General features: G+C 43.5%; 1 protein-coding gene and 1 long non-coding RNA gene across 5 annotated transcripts in view; one reads left to right on the forward strand and one right to left on the reverse strand.

Annotated features, from left to right (window-relative positions):
* Positions 1-7,521, forward strand: part of LOC120442841 — a 29,326-nt gene extending 21,805 nt beyond the window's left edge. For both annotated transcript variants that reach the window (XR_005614974.1, XR_005614973.1), the window contains one exon: positions 6,585-7,521. This is a non-coding gene — a long non-coding RNA (uncharacterized LOC120442841). The remainder of the gene's footprint in view (positions 1-6,584) is intronic.
* Positions 1-11,324, reverse strand: part of kirrel3l (kirre like nephrin family adhesion molecule 3, like) — a 33,022-nt gene extending 21,698 nt beyond the window's left edge. For all 3 annotated transcript variants that reach the window (XM_039620189.1, XM_031739260.2, XM_031739261.2), the window contains exon 1: positions 10,660-11,324. In XM_039620189.1, coding sequence (XP_039476123.1) covers positions 10,660-10,699 — 40 coding nt within the window. In that variant the 5' untranslated portion in view covers positions 10,700-11,324. The remainder of the gene's footprint in view (positions 1-10,659) is intronic.
* Positions 11,325-26,913: the final 15,589 nt, after the last annotated feature.

The raw sequence follows: 26,913 nt of genomic DNA on the forward strand, positions 1-26,913 counted from the left end.
ACAAAAAAAACCAACATTTTAGCTTTTAAAACATGCCCCCTGAGCTCTCTCCTCCCTTTCATGCATTGTATCTATCTATCTGCAAAACAAGAGTTTCTTTGCTGGTCACATTTATGGAAAACATTCTAGTTCGGGGCTCTGATAAACAAGTGAGGCGTTACAGGCTCTTAAGCTCATCGTGTGAGATGATCGATCATTAGACAGAGTGTGGCGATAACTCCCTCGGCTTGCCTGCTGGTTACCACTGATCCCATATCACCCTCACAGGATATGGTATGAATCACAGGAAGTTTAGATCAATCTATATAGATTGTGCCGTGTGATTACAAAAAAAAAAAATCCAATTTAGCTTATCCATCCAAATGCCTCAGTGTCTGCCTGTGTTTGCATTAATGTGTGGGCGTGTCCCGCGTGTTAAATAATAGCTTTTTCACATTCTCCTTTTACCGATTTCTGATATTTGCTGAGACATCTCTACAATCTGTCCTACCTTCGCTTATTTACTTTGCTTAGTCCATCCTGCTCTTAAATCTCCCTTCTTGAGGGAGTCGTCTTTTAAATCTTAATTAAAACAGACTCCAAAGCCCCCCACCCTCCCAGGGGCTGAAAGCAGCTTAGAACAATCAAGAGGACGGATTAGAAGTGAGAAGAAAAGAAGAGGAGAAGAGATGCAAGAGAGAGAGATGGGGGGAGGCTGGATGGGGTTGCAACAGAAATGGAACGTCAGAGAACAATATTGAGGGGAACGAGAATAATGACCTCTTCCCTTCACTCCCCCTGATTCTCACTCCTTCCCCTCCTTTTTTGCTCCATCTCTCCCTCTCTCGCAGGGCTCTGGAGTCTTGGCCTCACCTATTGACATTCAGCTTCTCGGCAGATTAAGCAGCGAATGGAGCCTCTGGAAAGGGTAAACACACTGGAGGAACAATGACCAACAGGCGGCAACCTTATTGGATTCTAATTAACTGCCAGGAGAGATGGCCAGGGGCATGTTAAGTGCTGTGGGACACAAGTTAGGGACCCAAACCTCAAGTTCCACAACTCACATCACCTACTCTCCACTAAATTCTTGTAGATTGTTTCTGTCTTTCCCTTTATCGTTCCCGGTATCGCTGTCTCCTTTTTAGTATTCTCCTATCTTTGAATCTATTTGCCCACTCTTTCACATATGGCCCATGAGAATGGCAAACAGAGGCATTTAAAAGCACTCCTTGGAGAGCTATTTGCCATCCTTCTTTTCCTGGGCTACCTCTTCCTCTCTGCTCCCCCCCTCACTCCCCCCCTTTTTTAACAAGGTGGAACGAGGCCCAGCTCCCTGAGGTAGCTGTTTGAGCGATAAGGTTAAAACAGGCTGAAAAATTGTGAGAGATTATTTGATATTAAACAGATTGAATTATCTGGAGTGAAAAAGAGGGATGAAGAGATGAAGGAGAGCTAAATCATATTTCTGCATTGCCCTCGGGAGGAGCACTACCAGAGGGAGAGAGGAAGCTAAATGGGAATGAGCAAATAACCTATCCTCAATGGTCAGAAATCTGAAAATATAACCACTTTTCTTTTTTTCTTTTTTTTATACTCCTACCCCAATGAACCAGCGCGTTAATTTGAGTGTGAGTCCAGGCAGGTCTCTCTATATGTGTGAACTTTCTCACTGGTGCAGTGGGTCCTCAGTCTTTTGAGTGGTCCCCTGATTAGGCCAGCTCACAATGGTGCTGTGTCTTCCAGGGCCCCCCTGTCTGGAGCCACAGGCACTAATTAGACCGGTATCATTAATGAGTTAGTGTGAAAGAAGGTCCAGCCCACCTTGAGTTATCACTGAAGCAGGCAAAAAAAAAAAAAAAAAATCCAGCGCCCCACCGGAGACAGGCCATCGTCACCTCAGCGAACATATAAAGCAATTCGTTAATTGGTGTGAAAATCCGCACACAAACTTTGAAGCCATACATGTGCAAACACAGACACGAATGCACACACTCTCACACCTTAATGTGAATACACATACTGATGTTAAGGGTACTCCATGAAGGCACTGCTTGTTAACATGCTACCTGGGATCAAAGAGGCAACAGCTGGAAGGAGAGAAGTCTGGAAGAGCCATTATTTGTTGAGGAAAAAAATTGCAGCCCAGTGTTGTGTTTGTCCTTCGGCAAACCTGGCAGAAAAAGAGGTTTCCACCATTTCACAAAAACGAAGGGATATTTCTTTTTCCTTCTCACCATCATGTGAGGGACTCTTTGAAATACTCAGAGTACTTTTTTTTTTAAAATCAAAGCTGGGAGGAAATGAATCACAGCTTCACTTGTGATCTAAGCCCGGAGATATAAAAGGGATCCACATGACTACTGTCCATTTCCACACCATTACAGCAACAGTCATGGCTGTAATAGGTTGAATTGGGCCATTGATTTCTCTCATGCACCCTCTCTTTCACCCACAAAACTAGTCTCTGCCAGTTCCGAGATACACCCAGTTCTTTTTTAACTAAACATCACATGCTCAAAGACTCTCACACACACACACACAGACACACAAAAAACAAAAAAACACCACCAAATCTAAGCCACAAAAGGGCACAGACACACTCAGTCGCACACAAACACACACGGCCAATACAATATGTCCCAGCTTGAGTTCCTGGGGAGTTAAACAAAGAACTGAGTTTAAATTGGCTTTTAAAGAACTCCCCCAGAACAATCATGGAGTTGACTTGAGCCACTATAGAGTGTCAGAGGACTGCTTTAGAGAAAGAAGGGTAGTTAGGCTGAGGTCTATAGTGGAGTGAGTGGCTAATCTATAGTGTGACGACGCAAGAGCTTCTCTTGACCGGCTTCAATAGCCCTCCAATCAGGCCTGACTGCCCCTCAATCTTCGGTTAGCTGTTTTAACTTGCCTGTGATTGTGCGGCTTCATTAAGGGCCTATTTATCTTTCCCTGTACTACAGTCCTAAAAGGCTACATGACATGTTCAGCACACCCATGCACCGCCTACACAAGGACCTGAGCAGATGCACGACTCCATTAGCACACAAAGAGAATCTAACATAGCAAAATCTGCTGGAATCACGGTCCAGACAGCTGCAAACATTGCTGCTTTTATTTTTCTTCCTAAACTGTGATAGTTTTAACAAATTTTTAACTTCTCTGTCCTCTAAAGCAGGCAGTCTCCATCTGCTAATCAGCGTTCCTGCTGCTTGATCGCTTCGTAAAAAAAGAACAACAGAAAAAAAGTCTCTTAAAAACAATTGTTCAGGTGATGAAGTAGCCTGCGAAGCGTTCGGTGTGTGGCTGCGCTGCAGCGTAATGCCGCCTGAACAAAATAGCAGACCGGGTGAACCCATGACCCCACAGAGACAGAGACCCTCCCAAACAAGCCACAACAAACAGCCTTCTGTAGCCACTCTCTGCCTTTGATCTGAAGAAGCTGAGATGAGATCTGTTTCCTCTTCCCTCTCTTGTGCCCTTTTTCTCTTTTCCTTTACAACATCTCCTTATACTTTTCCCTCCCCTCCCCGCTGAGCAGGTGTATTAAATGAGGTGACTATTCCGGCGGCACTGGGCCGCACCTCAAAGTGCAGCCTGTGAAGAGGGCTTTTCTCTCCCTCCCTCCCTCTTATCTTTTATCCCTTCTATCGGCCCGTCTCCTTTACTCTCCCTTTTCCTTTCCCTTTATCCCTCTCCATCCCCTTTACTGCGTTTAACATGTTCCCTCGTACTCTTGAATTTGAAATGGAGAGGGCCAGGCCTCTCATCTATTCGGATCTATCTACACCTCCCTGTCTATCTCCCTCTGCGAATCTCTCGGCCTATTGTCTGTTTAGCTATATGTCTAATTATGCTGTCTCACTTATGCAATTAGTGCAAAAATAAATGGCTGCCATAGCTTTGTGTCTCCCCTTCACCCCTCCCATTGCAGGCTCTGAGAAAACAAATTATAGAGAACAATAGGTACAAATGGCTTCTGCACCAAACCACATGATGGATGCAGCCTGGGTTCCCTGCATCTCATCCCTTCCTTTTTTCCTCTCCCTCACTCACTCCCTTTACTCTCCCTCCCTTCTCCATTATCTTCGGCTCTATATGTCTCTGTTTGGATACAGGGGAGGACTTGAGCACTCTTTCGCCCAACTACCCGATCACTGTATGGCTGTATCATCCGTCTTCCCTTCTTGCCAATGACACTATATTCACACTGACATCATATTAAGCAGGCTCCCTTTTTTCCCTATACCTTTCTTTCTCTTTCTCCCCCTTGCCTTGTCTCTTTCCCTTCCCCTGCTGTTGTCTCCGCAAGAACTCTCTTCTCCTCTATCCCCAAGAGCATTCTGTACACCATGACTGCAAAGCAAACGCTTGGGACTTTCTAAAGCAAACAGCAAGCATCCTGTGCCATAGCCCCATCTGTGGATAGTCTGAGCAGGGAACAATCAGTCCCTCTCCTCCTCCTCCTCTGCTTCGTTCTCTTTCCAGCCCCCTGGGATCTGCACAGCACTAGGATGCCTCAGTCAGACGGGTGCAATGTGCTGGAACAATGGTTGGGCTGCTTCCTCCAGGAGGGGTGTTAGGTTTACCTCAGCCAGCTTGGGAAGCACTTAGCCATGTGTTCTTGCCCTCCTCGCTGATGCTGCTTCGCAGGAATGTGGCAGAAAAGCTTCTTTCCAGCATACGCCTCCCTTACTTCTCTCTCACACACCTGCTTCCCCCCCACCCAGCCCACCTCCAGCACACACACACACACACACACACACACAAACACAGGTAGGCACACAATCACTTTCTTTGCATTCAAGTGTACACTTGAGATGTAATGTTTAGCCTGAGGTGCTATTAATCCCCCTCGGACTTGCAGTCAGTTACAACTTTTCTTTTTTTGTTTTTTCACCTCTGCCATGCTCAAAGAAAAACAGCAGGTTTGGTTTCCACTGAAACAAGCATATCCATTACCTGAAATTCTAGGCTCCTGGCAGTAAATCCCTTTGACCCCCTCTGCCTCCCTCTGCTCCCTTTCTCTTCCTCCCCCTATTCTCATGCTGAGCCCATTGTTGTTTTTGCATCAGCTTTCTTTCGCCAAAAGCAGACTTCAGGAGAGAGAAAGGGAGAGACACACCCTTCAACCAGTTAACTGCCACCCATCTCTACAAAACACCCTCCCTCCCACCCACACACACTTCGCTGCTACTCACGTCTCAACACGGCTCGATAACATTAACATGTTTTGCCATTGAGGGAGCTGCAGTTAAAGGCTTGATCAATACGCTTTGACTGACATCCCTCAGTTGATAGCAAATTGGTTGCCTTCTCTCGCAGACCTCCCAGCGAGAGTTTCTCAGCCCTGTCTGAAATTCTCCGCAGAAGAAATGTAAATAAAAGACACGGCTACACTTTCTCCAATCCTTCACACAGTCTCTTCCAACAATAGGAAGAACAACAGCAGCAGCAGCACAGGACAATCTTTCATTGTGCAGAGGAAGACAAGGGCAAGCCACAACCAACCCACTATTTTGGTTAATGGTTGAGTCACCAACACAATATTAGCCACGGCGTTCCAGGCAGTTTCAACTGACAGGGTGGAGAGATGAAAAGGAGAATAAGGAGTGAGCGTGGACTTCTTCAAGGAACAAGTAGTTGGAATATTTATTCCCACAAGGGTACACACTCGTTCCATATCTAATAAAGTGAGCAGCAGGCAGACAGTTTCTTGTTTCCTTGAATGTGTTTTTTACCCTTAGCTGGTTAAGGAGATGACATGTCCTGAGAGCTGGAGCATCATTAATTAGACAGTTGGACTTTGACTAATCGCTCCAGAAAGAGCACACAGCCCTGAAGATGCCAAACACTCATCTCGGCTCATCATCCACAGCCCCAGCGTGCGCCCTTGACCTCTGTGGGTGCGCGTGTGTGTTCAGGGTGTTGCTTCCGTGAGCTCCTTGTGATTCATTTCTGGATGATGTGCACACGCCATATAAGCCCTAGTGCACTCTGCTGAATATTTCACATCTCCTTCTAATCAAGTGCCACTGCCAATCATAGTTCATGCAAAGAGAGTAAAAATAGAAGTAAAATAAATCTGCATCTAGTGCTAAATAAATGTTGTCTGATGGGATTCCCAACTGAACTTTTTTCTTTTTCCTGAAACTCTTCCCAGCTGCCAGAATTCTACTCCAATAAAGCTATCTTTAATACAAGGTTAAGGAAAGCGGCTGGTGAAGATAGCACAGGAACAGATATTGCTGCAACGCAGAAGATAAATTTCAATTTGCTGTTGGTTTCTGCGTCTCGGCAGGAGATATGAAATTCTTGTCTTGCAGGGCAAGAATTGATTGGAAAATAAAAATGAATGTGTGGTCTAGTGCATCTGTTGTATGTTGGTTTCTGGGCTTAAGGTCTTTTGAAATGGTGATATATCTCTGCAAAAGGAAGTGACACTTGCATTTTAGGGGGGAGATAAATGCAATACAAGTCTTTCTTAAAATAGCTGCTACTGTATAAATTCAACTCTTTCCCTTGGGGGCCTGTTCTAATGACATGCACAGAATTAATCCCACTTTCTTCCTCTCTCTGTTCTTTCCATTACTGTGTTTGTACAGAAGAATGAAAGAGTCAACAAATTTGTGCCGTCCCCGCCCGTGTGTATGCTCACAACACAGCCCCGAAGAGTCACAACTGGGGAAGAAGACTCTAGGAAAATGGCAGGAAGCTCCCATTGTCCTGTTCCCTGTCATATCCTTTCCGGCTCCTCAAACCACCTCAGAGGAAGACACGCTGAGGATGTGCAGACAGACACAAGGAGAGAGTGAAGACAAAAGGAGGATGGGTGGGAAGAGTTAAAAATAATACCAAAGAGGCCAAGTGTCATCAACAGTTTGCTACCTGGCTACTTGGGCTTCCTGTGTTGAGCCATACCAGTGCGCACATCCACTTAAGTTGCTAACAGCTGATAACAAAGCCTCGGGACACACTGCCAAGTTCTTTATCTGTGTTTACCCACATGGCAAAGCTGATTAGAGATGAGCAACATTATGAAGCCCCATTGTTTCCTTTCTCAATCCAGTTTCTCCTTCCGTAAAAATGCTGCAAGTGCGTGTGCAGGAAGGGGGGCTCGGAGGATATGAAGAACAGCAGAAAGACAATGCCTCGTGTGCATGACGGGTCTTCAGGATGAAAGGAAATAACAGGTCTTTATTGCAGATTTTGGACATTCATTTCTGTCGGCTTGGGTGTGCCTGTGCGTGTGTGTGTTTGCATGACCACATCATTTGTGAAAAAGAAAAACTGGATGCCTTGCTCTAAAAATATTCTTCCAGTCATCGACTAACCTACAGTAATCTTGGCAAAACTCTTAAAATGCACATGTTGGGATAAAGTTTAAAATATAAAAAAGCACATGTGAATCTTTCATTTTGTGTCTAGTTTTGTGGCAATCTAGAAATTTCAGATACAGCGTTAAAAACAAGCAACACGGACTGAACATCGAGTTGACCACATGTTATCTATCTTTGCCCTGACTTTGTCTCCTAAATTTTGCAAGGCACTTCTGTTCAAGAGTCAGCTGCATTCAGATTCTGCTGTGTCTGCACTTGGTGCACCTCATATCTTACACTCCTCCCTGGCTGGCTACAGTTCTTACCCCCAAACTTTCTGGCACTTAGTCTCTCTCACTTTATCTCCGATCTTTTTTATCACAGAGGAAAAGAAAAGAAAGGAGCATGATACAGGGAGAGGAGGTAAAACGGAGGCAGAAAGAGAGCGCATTGGTTTGTTTGTGTGTGTGTTTGTGCGACAGAGACAAGACTAACAAGACAGGGAAAAGGTTAACAATGCTCAGCGGTCTTCTTCTGTGTTTACCCGCTGCTTGTCCGCTTAATCTTCAAGACACTGGTGACACATCCAAGTCTTACCCCTCCTTTAAGACTCTCCTTCCATCTTCCACCCCTAACTTTGTCTTCAGTCTGACTCCCCTCCGAAAGAATTCAAAGAGCAGCAAAACAGCAGTTCATAAAATATGCGCAGCTCCCTAAAACAAAACCTCCCAGGCCATGTTGTCACTGCATCCTCAAGCATCGTTGTACTCTATATTTTAAAGACAAATCTGGTAATGGGAAAACCCAGGGTGGTAATGCGGGGAGGAGGGAGCTGGGGCTGCATTTATCACTTTCTCGGCTCGAGTTTATTTCTATGTTTGTGTCTGTATGAGGTATGAATGCGAACAGGCTTTCAACCGTCAGTGAAAGTCTCCCATCTGCCTGCGGCCCATTAAGCAGATACGCTCTCCTGTCCCCGTGTTCCACAGTCACACATTCTGCGACCGGGCAAAAAATAAAAAATAAAATAAAATGCTGTGAGAAGAAGCAAGGTGGAAAATTTCCACACTGCCACACTATAGTGAAACATGAGTGGCGACACGACTTAAGAGGAATGGAGAGAAACTTGTAATCTCAGCTCACAGCCTTTGAACTTGGCCCGATGAGACGCAAGCGACCCAAAGCAAAAGGTTCCAAAGAAGAGCTCAGTGAAGATTACTCGGAATACTGATTCGGTGTGGAATCCAATTCCTGTGGGAGCCCAGGGGACTATCCGGGAAAGTAAATTATCTGTGTTGTAGTACAGACTACATACTTACAAAATGTATGCAATGTGCCATACATAAATTTCAAAGTGAGTCCATGTGTTGGAGCCAAATTTGGATACCACAAAATACATTTATGAGTGCAAAGAATTTTGAGCATCTGTGACTCTTTATAAGACTGACACAATAAATGAGGTCTAGGGTCTCTTAGGTTCTAATTAGGGCAGCTGTTACCATTTTCATTATTTGTGTGCTTGAGTGTGAAAGGGGGGAGAGTGTGTGTGTGTGTTGGGGTCCGGAAAATATGCCACTGTCTGGCTACTGCTCCTTCTCATCCAGCTGTTGCTAGTCTATCAGGGAGTGGAGGTTTACTGGTTTCACATTCTTCCCCCGAGCCTTGAATGATGACAAAACCACGCTGAAGGTAAAGATGTACGCACAACACATGGTCATTGGGCACGCTTGGGCTTTTGGTGAAAGTCCGTCTGAGGCGAAAATACAATAAAGCCTAAAGGATTTCAATTTCATTATGCTATCTTTCCTGCCTCCCCACGCTCCTCTTCCTTCACTCACCCCGGAGAACATCTGTGTTTAGTGCGATGTTGTTGTCTATTCTCTTGCATTCAAATTTAATTATTATTTTTCCTCCTCCCAAAGTGTTAATACCGCGCTCTAGTTTATCGACGCTGAAAAATGCTGATAAGTCAACAGTTGCTCAGTGTTAATTGCCGAAAGCGTCTTTTCTGCAACAAGAGCAGCACAAAACGATTCAAATAAATTGTAGCAGCTGTTCAGAAAGCCTGCTTGCTTTTTTTTGTTTGTTTGTTTTTGTTTCGTAATAATTGCATTTACGCCTAAAAACATCTGTTTTCGGCATCGTTCTGTTAATTCCATTACAGGATAACTAATAATAAGTTACAACGTTGAAGTGTGGAGGGAACACAAAAGCTGACAAGTCGCATTTTCAAAACAAGACGTGCATCAAAAACATTTTTTTTCTCCTCACAACTCCTTCAAAATTAAAGCATTTTGAAATCTCGATACTGGAAGGTCTGGGGGCAGAATGAGCAGACTTTGTTATAATCACTCATAAACTCTGTTCTGCCAATAAAAAAGCAACAGGGGGTGGTGGTGGTGTTTGTGTAGGAGAGAGAGGGTGGGGGCAAACAGGTGCATTATGTCTGCCCGTCTCAAGAAAAACAAATGCTCTCCCTCTCTAGTTTGTGTCTCCCTCATTCTCTCTGCCCCTTCGCTTTCGCGCTGCCTCCCCCTCTTCCCCGCACTCACTCTCACCATCTCAAATGCGTGTCCTCGGGAGACCGTGCAGTCCTCGTTGGAAGATACACCGTGTCCGTTTTTGCCCGTTTACGCACCACATGAAAGGAAAAGAAACTTTAGACGCAATCCTGTCAGCTCAGCAGAAACCCCCTCTGGCTTTTGTGTTTTCCCCTTCTTTTTGTTTAAGGGAGTGCAGCGTGTGCAACACCGGCCAACTTCAGGGCAAACAAAAAAAAGATGCAGGGAGCTGCAATGAGCTGTCTCATTCCCAGCTTTAGTTGTTCTGTTATCACCTGCTTAAATGCGCATTCTCGACGAGCCTCGTTTAAAAAAACAAACAAAAAAAAGCATTTTATTTAAAAGACACTCGCGTGTGGAGAAACACTGCGGTCAGGCGCAACCGGTCCCCAGATTTAAGAAATAAAATAAGTGAAACTTTCCGTCTGTGCACCCTCGTACCATGATTCTGAGCCTTTCCATTAAAAACAAGAAAGCTCACTTCGCTCAGCCTTCCGATGTTTGAATAAGATCAGGGGGGCAAAAATCACTGCAAATCTCACTTACGCAGTGCCATTTCTCATCAAGGACTGCTCGCAGACAGAGAAACCTCCTGATGTAATCACTCTTTCAGAACTAATTAAACATTTACCGGCAATTAACAGCAGTGAAATGTAGCATTGCAGCAGATCAGATGCCCACACTACTACAGCAGCGCACTGAATGGCTTGACGCAGCGCGCCAGCACGGAGCGCGGTCCATCCTTCCCCGTTAATAAGGACCCGGGTGGTTAAATGATAGCAAACAAAAGAGTGTCTTACCTGTGACCATCACGCAAAAGATGAGGTATAACGAAGACATTTTAGTTGCTCTTGCCGCTGATTGTGTTCTATGGAAAGAGTCTGGCTCCGTCTATGCGACTGAGCTGGTTATGGTCCACCGCGGCACCGGGCTCGGGATCACCGGAGATTCGTCTACAATAGCATCCAGTTTAAAGAAACGACTCAGAATGGTCCGAGCAGTCAGTAAACTCGCAGTTAGCAATACATCTCCACAGTTGGTAACTTTCCCCTCTGCATCAGCTTCTTTCCCAGTCTCCGTTCCTTGCCACTGTGGCACAGCTCTCGCCTCACTGTGCTCTCCAGCAGTCCATTAGAGAATCGGGCGTTTCAATCAGAAGGTTCATCCAGAGTCCACTTTGTAACCTGCTTCAGCATGCTGCGCGAAAAAAAAAAAAGCGATCACTCCTCCTCGACAGTGCGCAGTGATAACCTCGGTGAAGTTACCTCTCGCCCCTCCGCTGGAGTCTCTCACTCTGTTCCTTCTATAACACACTCACTCCCGCTTCTCTCTCTCTCTCTCACACACACTCTTCCCCGATCGGTCTCCTCGGTTTACTTCTCTCTCCCTCCTGCCAATTGGAAATGCGCACTGACAGTCATCTGGTGGTGGTACTGGGTAGCCAAATCTGGCAGAAGCTGAGCCCGAGGAGCCCCTTCTTCCTCAGATGCTTGCCGGGGGGGTGGACCCCCGCCCCTAGGGGACTGGGATTGGCTGAGCAGGCATCACGAGGAGAGCATTTAAAAAACTTATTCCCAGTTAAATGACTGCTCTAACAGCTTTGGGTGGAAAAACGCTTGAATAATATGAATCCACAGAATAGAATGCTGGAAAAGCAATGTGCTCCCTGTCCTGTAGGGGAAAATGCAGATTCTTGGTGTGGCCATTAGTTTCTTTTTTCCAAATCATACACAGCACAAAAAGCACTTGCCCCTTCCTCATTTCAAAGTTTTTTGTTTGTTTGTTTGTTTTTTTTTTTTGCATATTTGTCACGTTTGAATGTTTCAGATCGTTAAAGAAATTTTGATATTAGACAAAGCGAATCTTAGCAAATTCAAACTGCAGTTTTCACATGATGCTTACATGACATTTATTAAGCAAAAGAAATATTCAAACCTACCTGGCTCTGTGTGAAAATGTAATTGCCCCCTAAACCTAATAACTGGTGTTGCCACACTTGGCAACAAGAACCTCAATCAAGTGTTCGTGTAAGCTGGCAATGAGTCTTTCACACCGCTGTGGAGGAATTTTGGCCCACTCTTCTTTGCAGAATTGTTTTAATTCAGCCACGTTGGAGGATTTTCAAGCATGAACAGCCTGTTTAAGGTCATGCCAAATAATTTCCATTAGATGCAAGTCTGGTGTTTGACTAGGCCACTCCAAAACCTTCATTTGTTTTGTTTGAGCCATTCAGAGGTGAGCTTGCTGGTGTGTTTTGGGTCATTGTCCTGCTCCATAACTCAAGCCTTAGGGTTCAAACTGGCCAGACATTCTGCTTCAGGGTTTTCTGGTTTAGAGCAGAATTCATGGTTTCATCAATTATAACAAGTTGTTCAGCAGTCTCTGACCATCACACTACCACCACCATGTTTGACTGTTGGTATGAAATTTATGAAATGCTGTCTTAATTTTATGCCAGATGTAACGGGACTCAAACCTTTCAAAAAGTTCAGTTTTTGTCTCGTCAGTCCACAGAATATTTCCCCAAAGGCCGTGTGGCTGATCAAGATGTTGTTTGGCAAATGCGAGATGAGTCTTTATGCTTTTTTTGGTCAGCAGTGATTTTCCCCTTTGACCGTCCCATGGATGCCATTTTTGCTCAGTCTCTTTCTTATTGGTGAATCATGAACTCTGACCTGAGGCAGATGAGGCTTGCAGTTCTGTAGATGTTGTTCTAGATTCTGTTGTGGCCTCCTTTGAGTAATTTGTGTAGGTTGGTCACTCCTGGGAAGGTTCACCACCATTCCAGGTTTTCTCCATTTATGGATAATGACTCTCACCATCATTCGCTGGCCATCATGTGTTGCTTTTTGACATCTTTTGGCCACTTCACCTCGCCAGACAGGATCTATTTATGGGTTTTCTTAATTCAGCAGGTCTAGCAGTAATCGAACCTGGCTAGTGAAAGTGAACTTTCCAAAAAATGTGGTTAATTACAGTAAATGAATTCAAACTCAAATTTATGTCATTTTTCTTCAAACAATAACTGTATCTTCGTCATTTATTCATTAGCTATGGTAATGCTTTATATGCCATAGACAACATTTCAATGTGAGAAGGAAAATCATTTTAAATATGCACAAAATCTTCCTTCCTCTCAGTGAAGTTACACAGCAACTCTCCTATTTTGGTCAGACAAGGGCCAAATTTAGCACCCAAATCAATCCCTGCCTTCCATTATGCAACATATTTAGAAGTTAACGAGAATGGGTATGAAGTACAGAATCAGTTAAAGATGTTTGGACAATCTGTATAATGATCACTTGACACATAAACCCCAACACAGATGAAATAATAGCCAAAACCATCAGCTGCTGTTTCAGAAAAGTAAACTAGTTTAGTTGATGAGCCTTTTGTCTTTTATGTACTCACTTTCTCCCACACAGCTGATGACTTTTACCCCAGCCATGTGTCACTATTATTTCAGTTAAAATGATAACTGGATTTTTAGTTAGTCAGGTAGCAAAAGTTCATGTAAGTTTTTTCAGTTAGTTATTGTTCAGCGTCATGTAGTGGGCACCAAAGTGAACAGAAGAGAACAGAATCATTATCATATTTCAACAAAAGCTAAGGCTTCTATAAAGAGATGAAAACACTGCAGTCTATCACTTGCCTGTGGCTGTTTGTAGGCTTGTTCTTTGATGTCGTTCATTAGTTATTCAAGGATCTATTGATTAACCAAAATAATAGGCCTCGGAGTCATCTGGTTAATCAGTCTTTCACACATGCAAAGAATGAATTTAATGTTAACACATCCACCCTTTAGAGGCACACACATGTGTGCGTGCGCGCGCACACACACACACACACACACAGACAAAGACACAAACACATGTGCCCTGTTAGCACATCCAGGTGGTTGAAGCACCATAACACTGTGAAAAATTCATCAAAGTGTGTAGACTTGGACACAGAGGACTTCAGCATGTGTTGATGTGTTCCAAAATAAATAAATAAATAAAATAAATAATAAAATAAAAAAAAGCATCAACAGCAAAAATAAGAATCTCTCTTTTTGACATTTAGCATTGCATTTAATTAAACACTGAACCACGCGGTGATTAGGGCTCACGCCTCATGAGGGTGCCCCCCTCCCCAAACAGTAGTTTTAAAACCCTGGGGCTGGCCTTCCTGTTTATTGCCTCCCTGTAATGCAAACATAAGGGTCCCCTGCCAGTAAACACATGTTGATGGAAAAAACAGCTTGCACAGCTGGGAAGCCAACCCAGGTTAGAGTGACTGAGCACATGGGTAAATGAGCATGTCATGTGTGTGTGTGCGTGTGTGTGTGTGTGTGTGTGTGTGTGTGTGTGTGTGTGTGTGTGTGTGTGTGTGTGTGTGTGTGTGTGTGTGTGAGAGAGACACACACACACACAGACAGATACTTGCTTATTGTACTTGTGTCAGTGTGCAAATCAGGTTGGGTATAGGAAGGATAATCAAAGGAAATCATTCATCAATCACACACACACACAACACATAGTGTTTGCCGGGCCATAGTGAGCATGTGTTAAACCGTCAAGGAGTGACTGAAGGCAGGGTTAGGGTGAGCTGTAAAACAGCAGGGTGTCTCCACCAGTTGTGCTGTGATAATAAAATCAACATCCATTGTGCAAAGTCTGTCACCAGGCATGCTGCTGTGATTGAAATGTATGATCTCCTATGGCTCGCACAGATGGACAGATAGATGAGGGCAAAACAGATGATACTTGCACCAGCATCAGTTCGAGCCAATAGTCTTAATTATATTGGCCTCCGTGGCATCAAATGGAGGGCGCCCTTGCTCCCCGAGCTTTTGAGCCTGTGAATAATTTATAAATAAAAAGGGGGTTTTCAGCTGTGGGTTTATTAATAATAAATATGGTTTGATATTTACTAAACTGTTCAGAGGGAGAAAGGGGTGACAGTTAAGACATCGTTTGCATGGTAATTGTAGGGAGGTAATAAATAAGGCATGAAGTGGAGATATATGGAAATGTGATTCACAGGGAAATGAGAATAATTTAACAAAATATTATCCCAGTCCCTATTTGACCTGGGGTCAATTAAAAAAAAGAGAGAGAGAGATGTCAGTCATGGCGAATGGAGTTGCGCTTTAAAATTACAATCGCTTGCGTTCTCTTTTGTCTGGCTCGAGAGTGGATAACGCTCAAGTGGGGGGAAAATGCAATCATACCGACACAAAACATGTGTTTATCTCGAATGAATATTAAGGGGAATAAAAATCATCCCCATCATTGCTACCAGAGGAAAAGAAGACATTTCTCTATCAAAACTGAACTCTGAGCGGCTCGAGCTAAAAGCCGAGGAATGTGAGTTGTGTTTTGCTTCAAAATCTTCAATTCTTCTGGGAAAACTCTGCGTGGTTTTCAATGAAAACACATATTGTGCTGGCACTATAAAAACGTTTTCTGTAAAAATATGAAAAGTTCAAATGCAAACTAATCATTTTCCCCTACCTGAGTCATGGGATATGAAATACAGAGTGATTAACATCTTGCTCTATATACTGTGGTGTATGTCCATATTGCAGTGATTCAGTTCCTGGTGGGGGTCTAAGGTTTATGCTACTATCCATATGAGAAACATTACACCAGCTCTTACTGTAATTGTGATATTGAATGTTGAGCTGATCTGTGTCAACCATAACTCTAAATGCCGCTACAAGCTCATAACTCATAAGTACATTTACCTTTACTAGGAAGTGGTATCCATCTGCACGGCTCACAAGCAATTCAAAACCTGTCTCCTCTCTCCCATTCCGCTAGGATGATGTCAGGCTACTGCATCGGTCTGAAATCTGCAATTAAGCATTTTCCTTCCACGTGATTGATGAGCAGGAGGAGGTCCATTAAAGCTCAACATGTAACCCGGGGCTCACTCTGACGTCTACAGGACTATTTCCAGGCTCATATCAAATCCATGTCCTCTGCCCTAATATCAGAATATGACTCTGGCCACCCATGGATTCTGTTTTTGTCTGTAATGAAAGTCTCTCCGGGGATCAGGTTGAGGGATTCTTTTCCTCAGGGGTCAAGGAGAGGTTGAGGCTTCTGGTCCATGCTGTGCTTAGAAAAGGGTGTGGATTACAGGAATGTGGATGTTGACCTCAGTGTCTACACATATATTGAAAAGATCTACAGTCTGACATTACACTAGATAAATAAGCAGCAAAGCTTTGACAGAATCTCCATTGTTTGACCCCGGATGAAGAGGGCTTTGTTTCCATCTCATGCGTGCTTGCACAATTTCTTCTCCCTCTTTTCGCAAGCCAGCACTTTGTCAACCTATTGCGCATTTTTTCCCCATTTCTTCTCTAAAGTCGTTGCAGCATCGCCGAAATTTAAGATCAGACCGGCTGGGTCCTTGCCCGGCATGAGTGTGTTTTCGCTGATAAGTACAGCAGTAAGCTGTCTAAAATATTCATAGACTGATGCAGAGTTGTTGTCCCTTGATGGGCCTCACCATGTGCAACATCTGTTCCTGATGTCATGGCGCGTTCTTGTGTGCCAGAAAAGCCCTGATGGTGTCCGTGGCATCTCTCCTCATTTCTACTGTCGTAAGCCAAGTCCAGGCACACTCCTCTCCGCTCAGCTCCGATAAATAGCTGAGACAACGATAGTGACTCAGTCGCCTGGACAGAACTATTGAACACGTCTGCTAATCCATACACATAGATTTAGTCACTCCGGTCTCACACTGACATCAGCAATTCTGCCATTCACTGATAAATGTGTCAGTTGATTGTTGGCCCTATCAACAGCCCACGATGATTTGGAGACCATTCCACAATGAGTTGCTGCGCAGTGAATCGGAGGAGTAAATACATCGTAAGCTGCCAAAGCGTTAATGCACTTAGCTCAATAAAAATCTAACATATACATTTATGTTCTAATGCTGCACTTAACATTGCGTTATGCAATTAAAATGTCAAGTTTAACGTAAGCAGCCGAATTGTTTTGAGCAGCCCACTGTTGACACTGACTCCATGTATCTATGACAACGTGAGGGATGGAAACAGAGTCGGCATCAGTCAAGGTGAATCCCGTCCTAGACGCACCGTCCATACGAGGCCACGGCTGCAGTCACAGTTCCTTCACCACTGGGCTTGCCTCGCTGTCTGCTGACAATCACATCAATAGGCCACGACTGGCTGCTTGTTTTGTGCCATGATCCCTTGCTGCTCATGCTGCTGAAAAAAAATAAATAACCAAGCTCTGCACTGCTATAAATAATGGATGACTCGTCCACTGTCACTTTTCATAGCATGTCAAGCCACGGCCTGGCCATTATTAGGGTCTGTCCTCTCCCCCTTTCTGCCTCTGACTCCAGTTTTGTTATTGTTCTGGTCGACTTGCCTGCACACCTCCTCGGCGGGTCGCCTGTCAGTCTTTCTCTCGGTTGTTGCAGTTGATGGTAGCCACAGAGAAGAAAAACATGCTCCGGGGGCCTTATACAAAAACGGGTGATATGGCAAGCCTCCGCTGGTCTGGCGACAGCGGGAAATCTGCCTTGAACAGGTAGCAAAGCACTTTCAGCTTAAGGTCTGCCAGGACCTCATCATCTTGACACAGACTGTCTGTCGCTCTCAGACCCCATGAAAAGCTAAGGATGTTGCTTTAAAGTCAAAAAACAAGCACACACACTGGGTACAAAAAGAAGAGACTGCTTACTTAACCAGACACACAATACGCCCCAGTCCACTCGTCCAACAGGAGAAATCATGGATTATTTACACATGCAGCTGCATCTGAGAAAAATGAATGAAGAACATCTGGCTGAAGGGGGAATATGAGAGAAAGATAAGAGAAAGATTTAGTCATTTGGCCTATGGAACACAAACACGAGGGTGTGTTGTAGAATCAGAGGAGGTTGTTATTTTAGGGGGACTTAAAAACGGTTTTACTCTCCATATCAGTTTCAGCTCTGTTTGTTCAAAATGTGCTTCGGTGCCACCAGGCCAAGCCCGAGGCAAGCGGTGTCCACCAGCAGCTCTCGGCTCCCGCAGACCGAGCCAGCCTCTCCATCTGCAGAGTAATAGCATCAAATCAAGGCCTGCAGCAAACAAACCCTGACAGATCCTCTCATTTGGGATTCACTTTGGGACAGCTGTGGTGCCATCCAAAAAGGGGGGACGGAGAGGGGGAAGCCAGCAGTCAGTAATGTATGCAGAGTGCCTGCACGTCCTGGATGACAGCAACATGAGCGCTTGTCACAGGAGACATCAGTTCTACTTAGTCACAGCGCTGCGGGGCAATCCATATGACTGCAGTGCTGTGCGAACTCTATTAATAGTTATCTACCTTTCAGGAGTTATTATGCTGAGTAGGGGATGACAAAGGAATATAATGGAATAAGTCCCAAATGAGGAAAGGAAACAGGGTCTGCGAAGCATCCTTTTTGCCACTGGGGTTGTTACAACTTAAGAATCTTCCTCCAATCTCCTCTCTCTCACCCCGTTCCTGGCAGCCTTATGCCAGACCCACATTTTATGTGAGAGGCATTTTAAGGATTAGTTATGGGGCAGGGGGAGGGGACGGGGTGGGGGTAACGATACTGGAGGAAAAGATGAGCAAAAGCGGGGTGCAAAGGAAGAGCTGAGACAAGGCAAAATAGATTGATGGCAGAGAATAGAGCTCACTAGAGGTCCCGTTGCCACTGAGGAACTCGATGCAGTGCTTGAGTCAGACTGGATCCAAAATGTCTTAAGCCAGGTAGTGACTCATTTTATTGCAGCATGCCTGGGCTTTAAGTATCAATACTTCCTGAAGCCATGTGATATGCACCTTAGTGTGTATCTTCCATTTAAAACAGCATTCTATTTGATTTCATTGATTGAATTAATTAATAACAGATGACACTGCAGCTTGTCACTCTGTTTAGATCAAGTGCATTGTGGTTAGGGCTGATTCATCCTCGGTCTACTCAGATGGATTCTCCATAAGTCCAATACTGATCAGGCCCAAAGTTTCTGACTGGTGAAGGTCTCGTGCAGAGGGAGGAAAAGGTAATGCAGGAAAGACAGGTGGACCTGTTTAAAAATCAAGGTCTTGAGTTGGCCGTGGTTAATTTTTCATCATACTCCTAAATTAAAAATGTGGATGGTCATCACTTATTTGTCAAATTGTCTTCGCTCAAAAAAGATGAACGTCACGTCAGGTTCGCAAAAAGGTCAGGGGAGCCAACAGCTAGGGAGGAGGAAGAGCGGATCAAAGACTGCTGATCCCACCAAATGCTCTGCAAAACCGCCTTGTTTAAGGGGGCTTTTACTCTAAATGGAGTCCCTGAACTTTTACACTAAGTAGAGATGACAGGATTTCAAATACAACATCTGGAATGGTTTGGCATACTACTTTCATGGTCCGGTATAAATATGGGGAAGATATAAACAAAGTATACCACGGCATCCATACATCCTCCACTTAAGCCTAAAAAGCCTTTAAGTTAATACCCACATGCTCTAAATCAATACCAAATTCTGCTCACTGTAAGCATAAATATGTATCTTAGTTTCCCTGGATTGTAAAAACCACTCACATCTGCAGTAGATATAATGTAAAGTGAATCCATTGGATTTCACCATATTATTTGATTAAGTCTCACTGTCCATCATTGCTTGACTGTTTGTCTTCTTCTATTTCTTTTTCCTTGTTCTTGGAAAGGAGAAGCAGTGTGTCAGAAGTAAAAACACAGTAAAGTAATTAACTTCCCCCCCATTTATGCTCACTGTTCCAACATTTCTAGCATTAAGGGTAAGAAAAAAAGGAAGAAGAGAGGAGAAAATGATGGGTGTTGCTTCTACTTCTTCAAAATTGCAAATGTGTAGATCTATGGATGAGTGCTTAGCCCACAGCTGCCAGCGAAAGGAGAGAGAAACACAAAGGTCCCTTGTGTTCAGGCCTAAAGACTGGCCAAGAAAGGGAGCTAAAGATCTACCAGTGCACCTCAGCTGCCTTGAGGGTCGATAGATCTTTTCCATCCGACTAAAGGAGCCTACCACCCCCACTGTTTTCAACAGACAGGTCAGTACTCGCAAATCAACTTGATGAAATATGGCATGTAAATAAACACATTTCAGCTACATCTCTGTGAGATTGTCTACTGCAACGTTAACTATATAGCTGCACATCAAATTTGTTTGTTTCCTGATTGAATAAGAAACTGGATCGCTCAGAAAAGACTACATAAGAAGAGAACCAGACCCCTGCCATTACAAACACGGCCCTTGTTTTGATTTGACACATCTGGGAGAACTGGTTTCTTTCGCCTGATCCCCTCATTTCTTCTCGATAGGCTAAGAATAAGCATCTGTTACTGGGGACAGCTTGGGAGATAGAGCAGCCTAGCAGATTGTTTTTGAGAATGAAGAAAAGGTTGTTTTGATACAAAAAAAGGAGGTTTGATTTACCACAAAGCCTTCCTGTTAGTCCCCTGATCTCGCCTAGCGCAGGAAATAACAAATGATGATTTTCAGTGGAGGCTGCATTGGAGGACTGCTGGGGTTAGAAAACAGCAAAATGCTAAATGTATTTGTGCACATTGAAATCACACAACTTTAATGTGTTTGATCATTTTACAATATAAAACTGAATTAGCTGTTATTCGAATCTTCTAATCTTATTGTAAGCTACATATTTAAAAGCAGGGGTGGGGGTGGTGGTAGTGGTGGTGTCGGCCCCTAAGATGTATGAAATATTGGTTATATTTCATTGCGTCTGCATATTCAGCTCATGGGGATTGCCAGAGTCGTGCAAATCATTAACTCATTTTCCTGCAAGACCAGATTTAAAGGAGTTAGTCTGCATACTGTTTGGGTTACACTGCTCTCTTATCAGCTCTATTATTAGCTGGCCACTTGCTCTCTGCAGTTGCCTTCCTTCCAGTATTTCCTGATTGCATTTTTCATCCTTGTCTTAAACACATCCTCGGCTCTCGTGTGCTCTGTACTTTCCCTCTTAGTCCGTGCGTAAGGCCACATCCCCACCATGATTAGAGCTGTATTTAGAAAATAACGGTCTTAGAGGAAGTTTATCATGCCCTTGCCACCCAGGCCTTAGTCAAGACACACCCCAATTACCAATACAACTTAATTACACTATACTTTACAATGGTGGGTGGGGGGCAGGGGGTTACAGGCAAAGGTTGTACTCTGCTGTCTGTCAAAAGCTAAAGAACAGCGTGAGGAATCACATATTGTCAATCACATATTGTTACACGTGGCGGGAAATAAAAGAATTAGCAGCAATTGAGACCTTATGTAAATATTAGTGTTATTATTTCATGGCTTGGCAGAGGCTTTCATCCCAAGTGACTCACAAATTCTGGAACCCATTTGCAAAGCGCAGCTTTGAACCAGTGAAATGCAGGTAAAGTACATTGCTCAAGGGTACAACTGTTCCACATAATATGTGTTGTATTAAAAAAGGTCGTGCTCAAATTAAGTGGATCCATGAATTGAAATGAAAAAGGGCCCCTTTTGAGAGGAAAATAGATTAGTTTTGCTGATAGATGATCACTTGAAAGCTCTGTGATGTGAATAAGGAAATTTTGACCAGTTGCAGTAAAGCTGATTTATATCAGTTAAACGTTGTCCTGAGGGCCACTGCAGGGGGGTGGGGGATATGGCAAATTATCCATGAATACATCAAAGCCTTCTAAAGTGGCTTATTGCTACAGATATTCTTTTTCATTGTTTACATTGAATAATCTAATTTAGGCTGTCAGGAGGAATTCCTAAACAGTGATTTAGCTTTGTATTCCTGGAAATCTTAGCAAGATAGCGATTGTATTTGCCATTGTACAGTATGCAAGTCTGGTGCAGTACTGCCTTATTAATAAGAGTATATTAAACAGAGATCCCCGTGGTACCATTCATTATTGTTGTAACACTAACTCAAGCACTTTAGTGGAAAGCAGAAATTGTGGTTCCCCTCAACCAAAACCTGCTCATTATTGTCCATGTGAACAGCTTGTCTGATTCATTAAGCGTTTCCCGCACTATGTGCTCAAGAGACACAGACAAAGCAAAGAGGAAATGTAGGGGAGAGGGAAGATGACGGTAGGTTGCGGTTTAGCCCAAGCGTGCCTGGAGTGAAATATGACTGATTACTGCATTCTTCAGTTGACATGCCCTCACTACACCTGAAACCTGTTAACTCAATGTGCATGGAACGGCCCGAATGAAGAGTCAAACCTGTTTTGACTGCCACATGGCAAATATTATGTTTGGCTGACCAGGCCACAGCTCAAGTAGGCTAGGCGAGATATAAGCAAACATCCTGCTCTGAGAATGAGGGTGTGTGCAACACTCCACTTCCATATTTGTCTGAATATGCAAACACGTGGCTGTTTGCATTTTTATGGATCCAGGCATGCAGTGATGGATTGTGTTTTCTGTGGCTGACGTGCAGCATGATGTGTCAGATGCTGCAACTTTTAAACAACATAGATGTCTAGCACAAAGTCAGACAGCCCTGTATTTTTTGGATACCTTGAAGGCAAAGAAACAATGACAGTACATGGTGACATAAAAACGTTTGTTAGCTTGAGTCATCTTTGTTGGATCACTGACAAATAAGCTCTGTTTCTTCATTCAGGTTAACGGGAACTCAGTAAATGATCAGAAGTCAGATTACATTTATTCTTAATAAAGAAAGAGCCCAGTATGGGGAAATACTCTTGCTGTAATTGTGACTACATCTGACTGGATTTAAGTCCAGATGAGCAACCCGGTCACTTTTATGAAGTAGCGATAGTTGCTTATCACTTTCAAGACTGCATAAGTATTCAGTTGCAACTCACTAAAGTCAGCTTGTTTTGGAGAATGCCCTAAACAGCAATAAGAATTTCTCCTGGAACGCACTCAAGTTTGTCTGCATTATAATTTGTGCACTCGACAGGGTCAATCTCATAACGCAAACGTTGCTTTTTCCAAACCAACTCAATGAAGATGAGAGGAACATTAACTTATAACTAACCTATGAAATGAATGAATAAAATAACAGCATTATTTAAACAGACTTATGAAGCCACATATCCTGTGTTTGTAAAAGGATTAAGAAGCGACATAAGCCAGGTGTGAGCTTTTCTTTTCCTCTAATTCAGACACAGGTCAATTATATTAATGTTAGTCCAAGCTTCAATCAGACATTCCCACAACAGAGACGTTAAATGTCCAATTTCAGCCGTACGTGCAAAATTCTTGCAGTATTTATGTCTGCACCCGCTCCAGTGCATTGCAACAATTTTGAAAATTTAGTTTGCTGTGCCATTGCCACTAAGGGCAGTGTCTGTGGGTGTTTGTATATGTCACTGTTTTTGTAGCACTCTGTAGCAGCTCAAACGGAGAGCTCTGTCACCTGGATTAGTAATAGCAAAAATACAGTATAAACAAAATATGTCAGACGGAAATGGTCAGTTAGATAGTAACACTTTATAATATGGCCTGCAACTAAAGACTCAATTCCCCTAGAATTAAATATAACTTCTATTTCAGTGTGAAAAATATAATTACATCATTTCAAATTGCAATGTAATTATATTTTTACTACAAATATTTCAAGGTAGTACACTCTGTTAATGTGCATGATTGATTTTCTGTTATTCAATTGCAGTTTTTTACTTACACTATACTTAAAATTACTTACAGTATCGTGCATTTCTCCTTGGAGATATATAGGCCACTCCAGCCTGCTTGTGCCCTGAAAAGTACAATGCACTTACAATCTAAGATTGGGAAATATTTTATGTTTTTCTGTTAAATTACCAAGAAATTATGCACAACTTACTTACAGAAGTACTTAGGTGTTTCTTAAATTTACTCACAGTATAATTATTTCCTTGTTTCCTATAAAAACCCAACTTTTTACCCTCTTATTCTAGTACCTTTAAGTATCTGTATTATGTCCTTAGTTGCAGGCTGTATTGTAAAGTGTTAATAGTTAAACAGATGTGTGCCATGCCAGTCTTGTGCAGTCAGTTTAGACTTCCATCGTGTTGAAAGTTTTATGCAAAAGTTACCAAGGCCGACCTACTAAGAGCACCGTCGCAGCTTTTGCAGAAAAAAAGTCACCATGGTGCTCATAGAGCCAACACACTGAGATGCCATCGGATTAACAGAAACGAGTACAGGTCTGAAAGGGGCTTCTGTCAGCAGCCATTAGCGGTCACATCAAAGACTCAATGAAATTAGACTCTTGCTGAGAGCTGTCATTATAGAGCTGTTTGAGACTCTGCAGGGCCAAGTTCCAAACCTTCCCTCGACCCCGCAGTGCTTGGTGGAAACCGATGCCTCTGCATCAGCAGCAAACGCCACTTGCTATTCATTCCACTGGACAAAGTTCACACCTGTTTCTGCTGCTAATTAATGAACAATAAAGTGAAACCGGGAGGTGTTTTAAATTCACGAGGGTATGAAAATCACTGTTCTACATGCGTCTTCATGTCCCAAAAATGGAACTGCCTTCAGCACTTTTATGTCCTCTCCTCTGTGGTTGATAATGATTTTCTCTCACATAAGACAAGTGAAATCTGCGTTTCCAATAAAGCTGCTAGTTGTTCTTTTACTCACACGGAAGACACATGGGGAAAATGCGTGAGGCTCTATAGTGTAGCGATTTGCACATTTGCTTGGCAAGTTGAAAGGTCAGTTGTTCATTTCCAGCAGGATACCCAAATCCCTTTGGGGCTGCATCTCGAAGGGCAAACATGTAGAGTAACAGAAGTAGCTTTTACTGACATAGAATACACCAGGTGAAATATCTCTCTGTCTTTGCACTATTAACCCATTCAGCATTTGTTACTTTGTTACTTCACAAATGCATGCTTGCATAATTTACCACAGGACAGCCAGGCGAGGTTCACGGAGCTCTATGTGTTGATCTCAGGTCACATTTATGTTATACCATCAGAGACAGAGATATTTGAGCCGGACTGCCAAACATCTGTGTTCGGTGACTTTATGGGTGGCCTTTGCAGTCAGGACAATCATTGTAATCTTGACCATGGAAGGGGAAATAGTAGCTCACCAGGAGTTCAGTGTGGCTGTCACAGGAATCCATGCTTGACAGGCTTGCACTTGAAAAGTCCCTGTACTGTGAGTGACTGTCCTCTCCCTCCTGTCTACCGCTTATCTGGTCCTCTCAGCCCCTGCCACACACACAAGCGCACACGTGCACGCAAACACACTACGTTTATTCACCCATCACACAATAGTGTGCTGACAAACTGTCTCCCTCGGCCACCTCTGTTCCCTGCCCACTCGGGGAAGATGACATGTGTTTGATGGCCAAAATCATTGCACTGTCTACTTTCTCTGTCTCCTCAGCGCCAAGCACACCACGACCTGAGAGTGGGGGGTGGGAGGTTGAGCGAGTGGCATGTTTGTACTGCTCAGCGCCTTCAGAAGAGATTTAATGTAGCTGATATGTTGTTTTGTTTGTTGCTTTGTGCATCGCTCTTAATTAGCTCCACGGACAAACAGTGAGACTGTGCCCCCTCAAAGCCACTACAACTAATCAGGAATGCTGAGGAGCCAGAGATGAAGAGAGGAATGACGCTGACCTCAAAATGTCAGCTGGTGTTGCATTTCTTATTGTTTACTCTCACTTTTCCACGCAATGGTGTGCATGATCATGCTCAAGGCTATTTACATATTTGAACTCTGCTTTTTGTCTATATTTCTTATGGAAGGAATTAAAAAGCGCAGAAAAAAAGGCTTGTGGCTTATTGTTGAAAGGACGGAAGCTCATTATAGAGAAACAGGCTGAACCTTGGCCACCCACGCCATTCATTTGGGCAGCCATGGGGCTCATTATCCTTTTGGAGAGACTACGGGTCAGGGCGCCACAACCTGCCCTCTACAACTGCCACAAAAACACGTCCCACAGAACGCAAAGGTGACGTTAGATGGCACATTACTTTTTTTTCCCCCAGTTATCTTATTTGCTAGTCAGCCGACAAGCAGGGAGGAGATGACAAGAATGAGATGAGAATAGGTGACATCTGACAGTCACTGTGAGCGTGGGTGATTGATGGTGGTAATGAAGTCATCCGCACCTTCACTCTTACTGTTTTTAAAGATTTTGCCCGTGGTCCTGATTTGGTTCAATGTCCCGGTTACACGGACTAGGACAGGAAAATTATTCCACTGCTATTTCACATTAATTTAATTTTTTTTGTGTTTGTCTGTAATTATAAATACTCAGCAATACTCCAAAGTTTAAGGTGGCTGGGTGGGCCTCAGCCTGAGACAGGTACAACTGAGCTGATAAAAGGCCCGGCTCAGGCAATATTTAGTCATTTTATTTGAAAGAGCCCACAGTGGAACCTGCTATCATTGTTTGTTTACTTATTTCCTTTTTATTGTATCACAGATTTGTTATTGTTATTGACTTCAAAATCCTTTGTAACAACAGCAAAATGAAAGTGAAATCAATGCGAAAGAAAACAAAAGCCAGGATTTTTGCTCCTCATATTTTTAACGTGGATGACAGTGCAAAGAATGCCTGAAATACCATTAGAAATTGCTTCAGAGAGTCACACTATTTTTCTTCCTCCGAGGTGAGCTGGATGTACGTGATGATTTGTCTGTTTGTTTGCTGGTTTCATCTGCTTGTCAGCAAGATTAAGCAAAAGCTTTCAGAAACTTGGCGGCTGGGCGGAGCACGGGCAATAACCTAAGCTCATATAACCGAAGCTCTTGGTATGTAGGAAAGAACCCAAACAAATATCTTACAAGAGGCACATAAAAGGACCCAAACCAAGACTAACAGGACCCAGCTTACTTCACGGTTCTTGCTCATTTGGAGATCTTCTGCGCGTGTTTATTACTGTAATAGGTGTGAGAGGCCTGATTGTGCTCCAGAGGGTGTTGCATTGGAGAATATAATATTATTCTCATACAGATGATGAAAAAGGATGCAATGAAGAGGCTGCAAAAACTATAATATACATGCCAAAGCACTTTCCAGGTCTGGCTTTCACAATCAGCGCAGGCGAGCACAGCACCTCCTCTA

The sequence above is a fragment of the Oreochromis aureus genome, linkage group 11 (assembly GCF_013358895.1).
Source record: "Oreochromis aureus strain Israel breed Guangdong linkage group 11, ZZ_aureus, whole genome shotgun sequence".
Taxonomy (NCBI): Eukaryota; Metazoa; Chordata; class Actinopteri; order Cichliformes; family Cichlidae; genus Oreochromis; species Oreochromis aureus.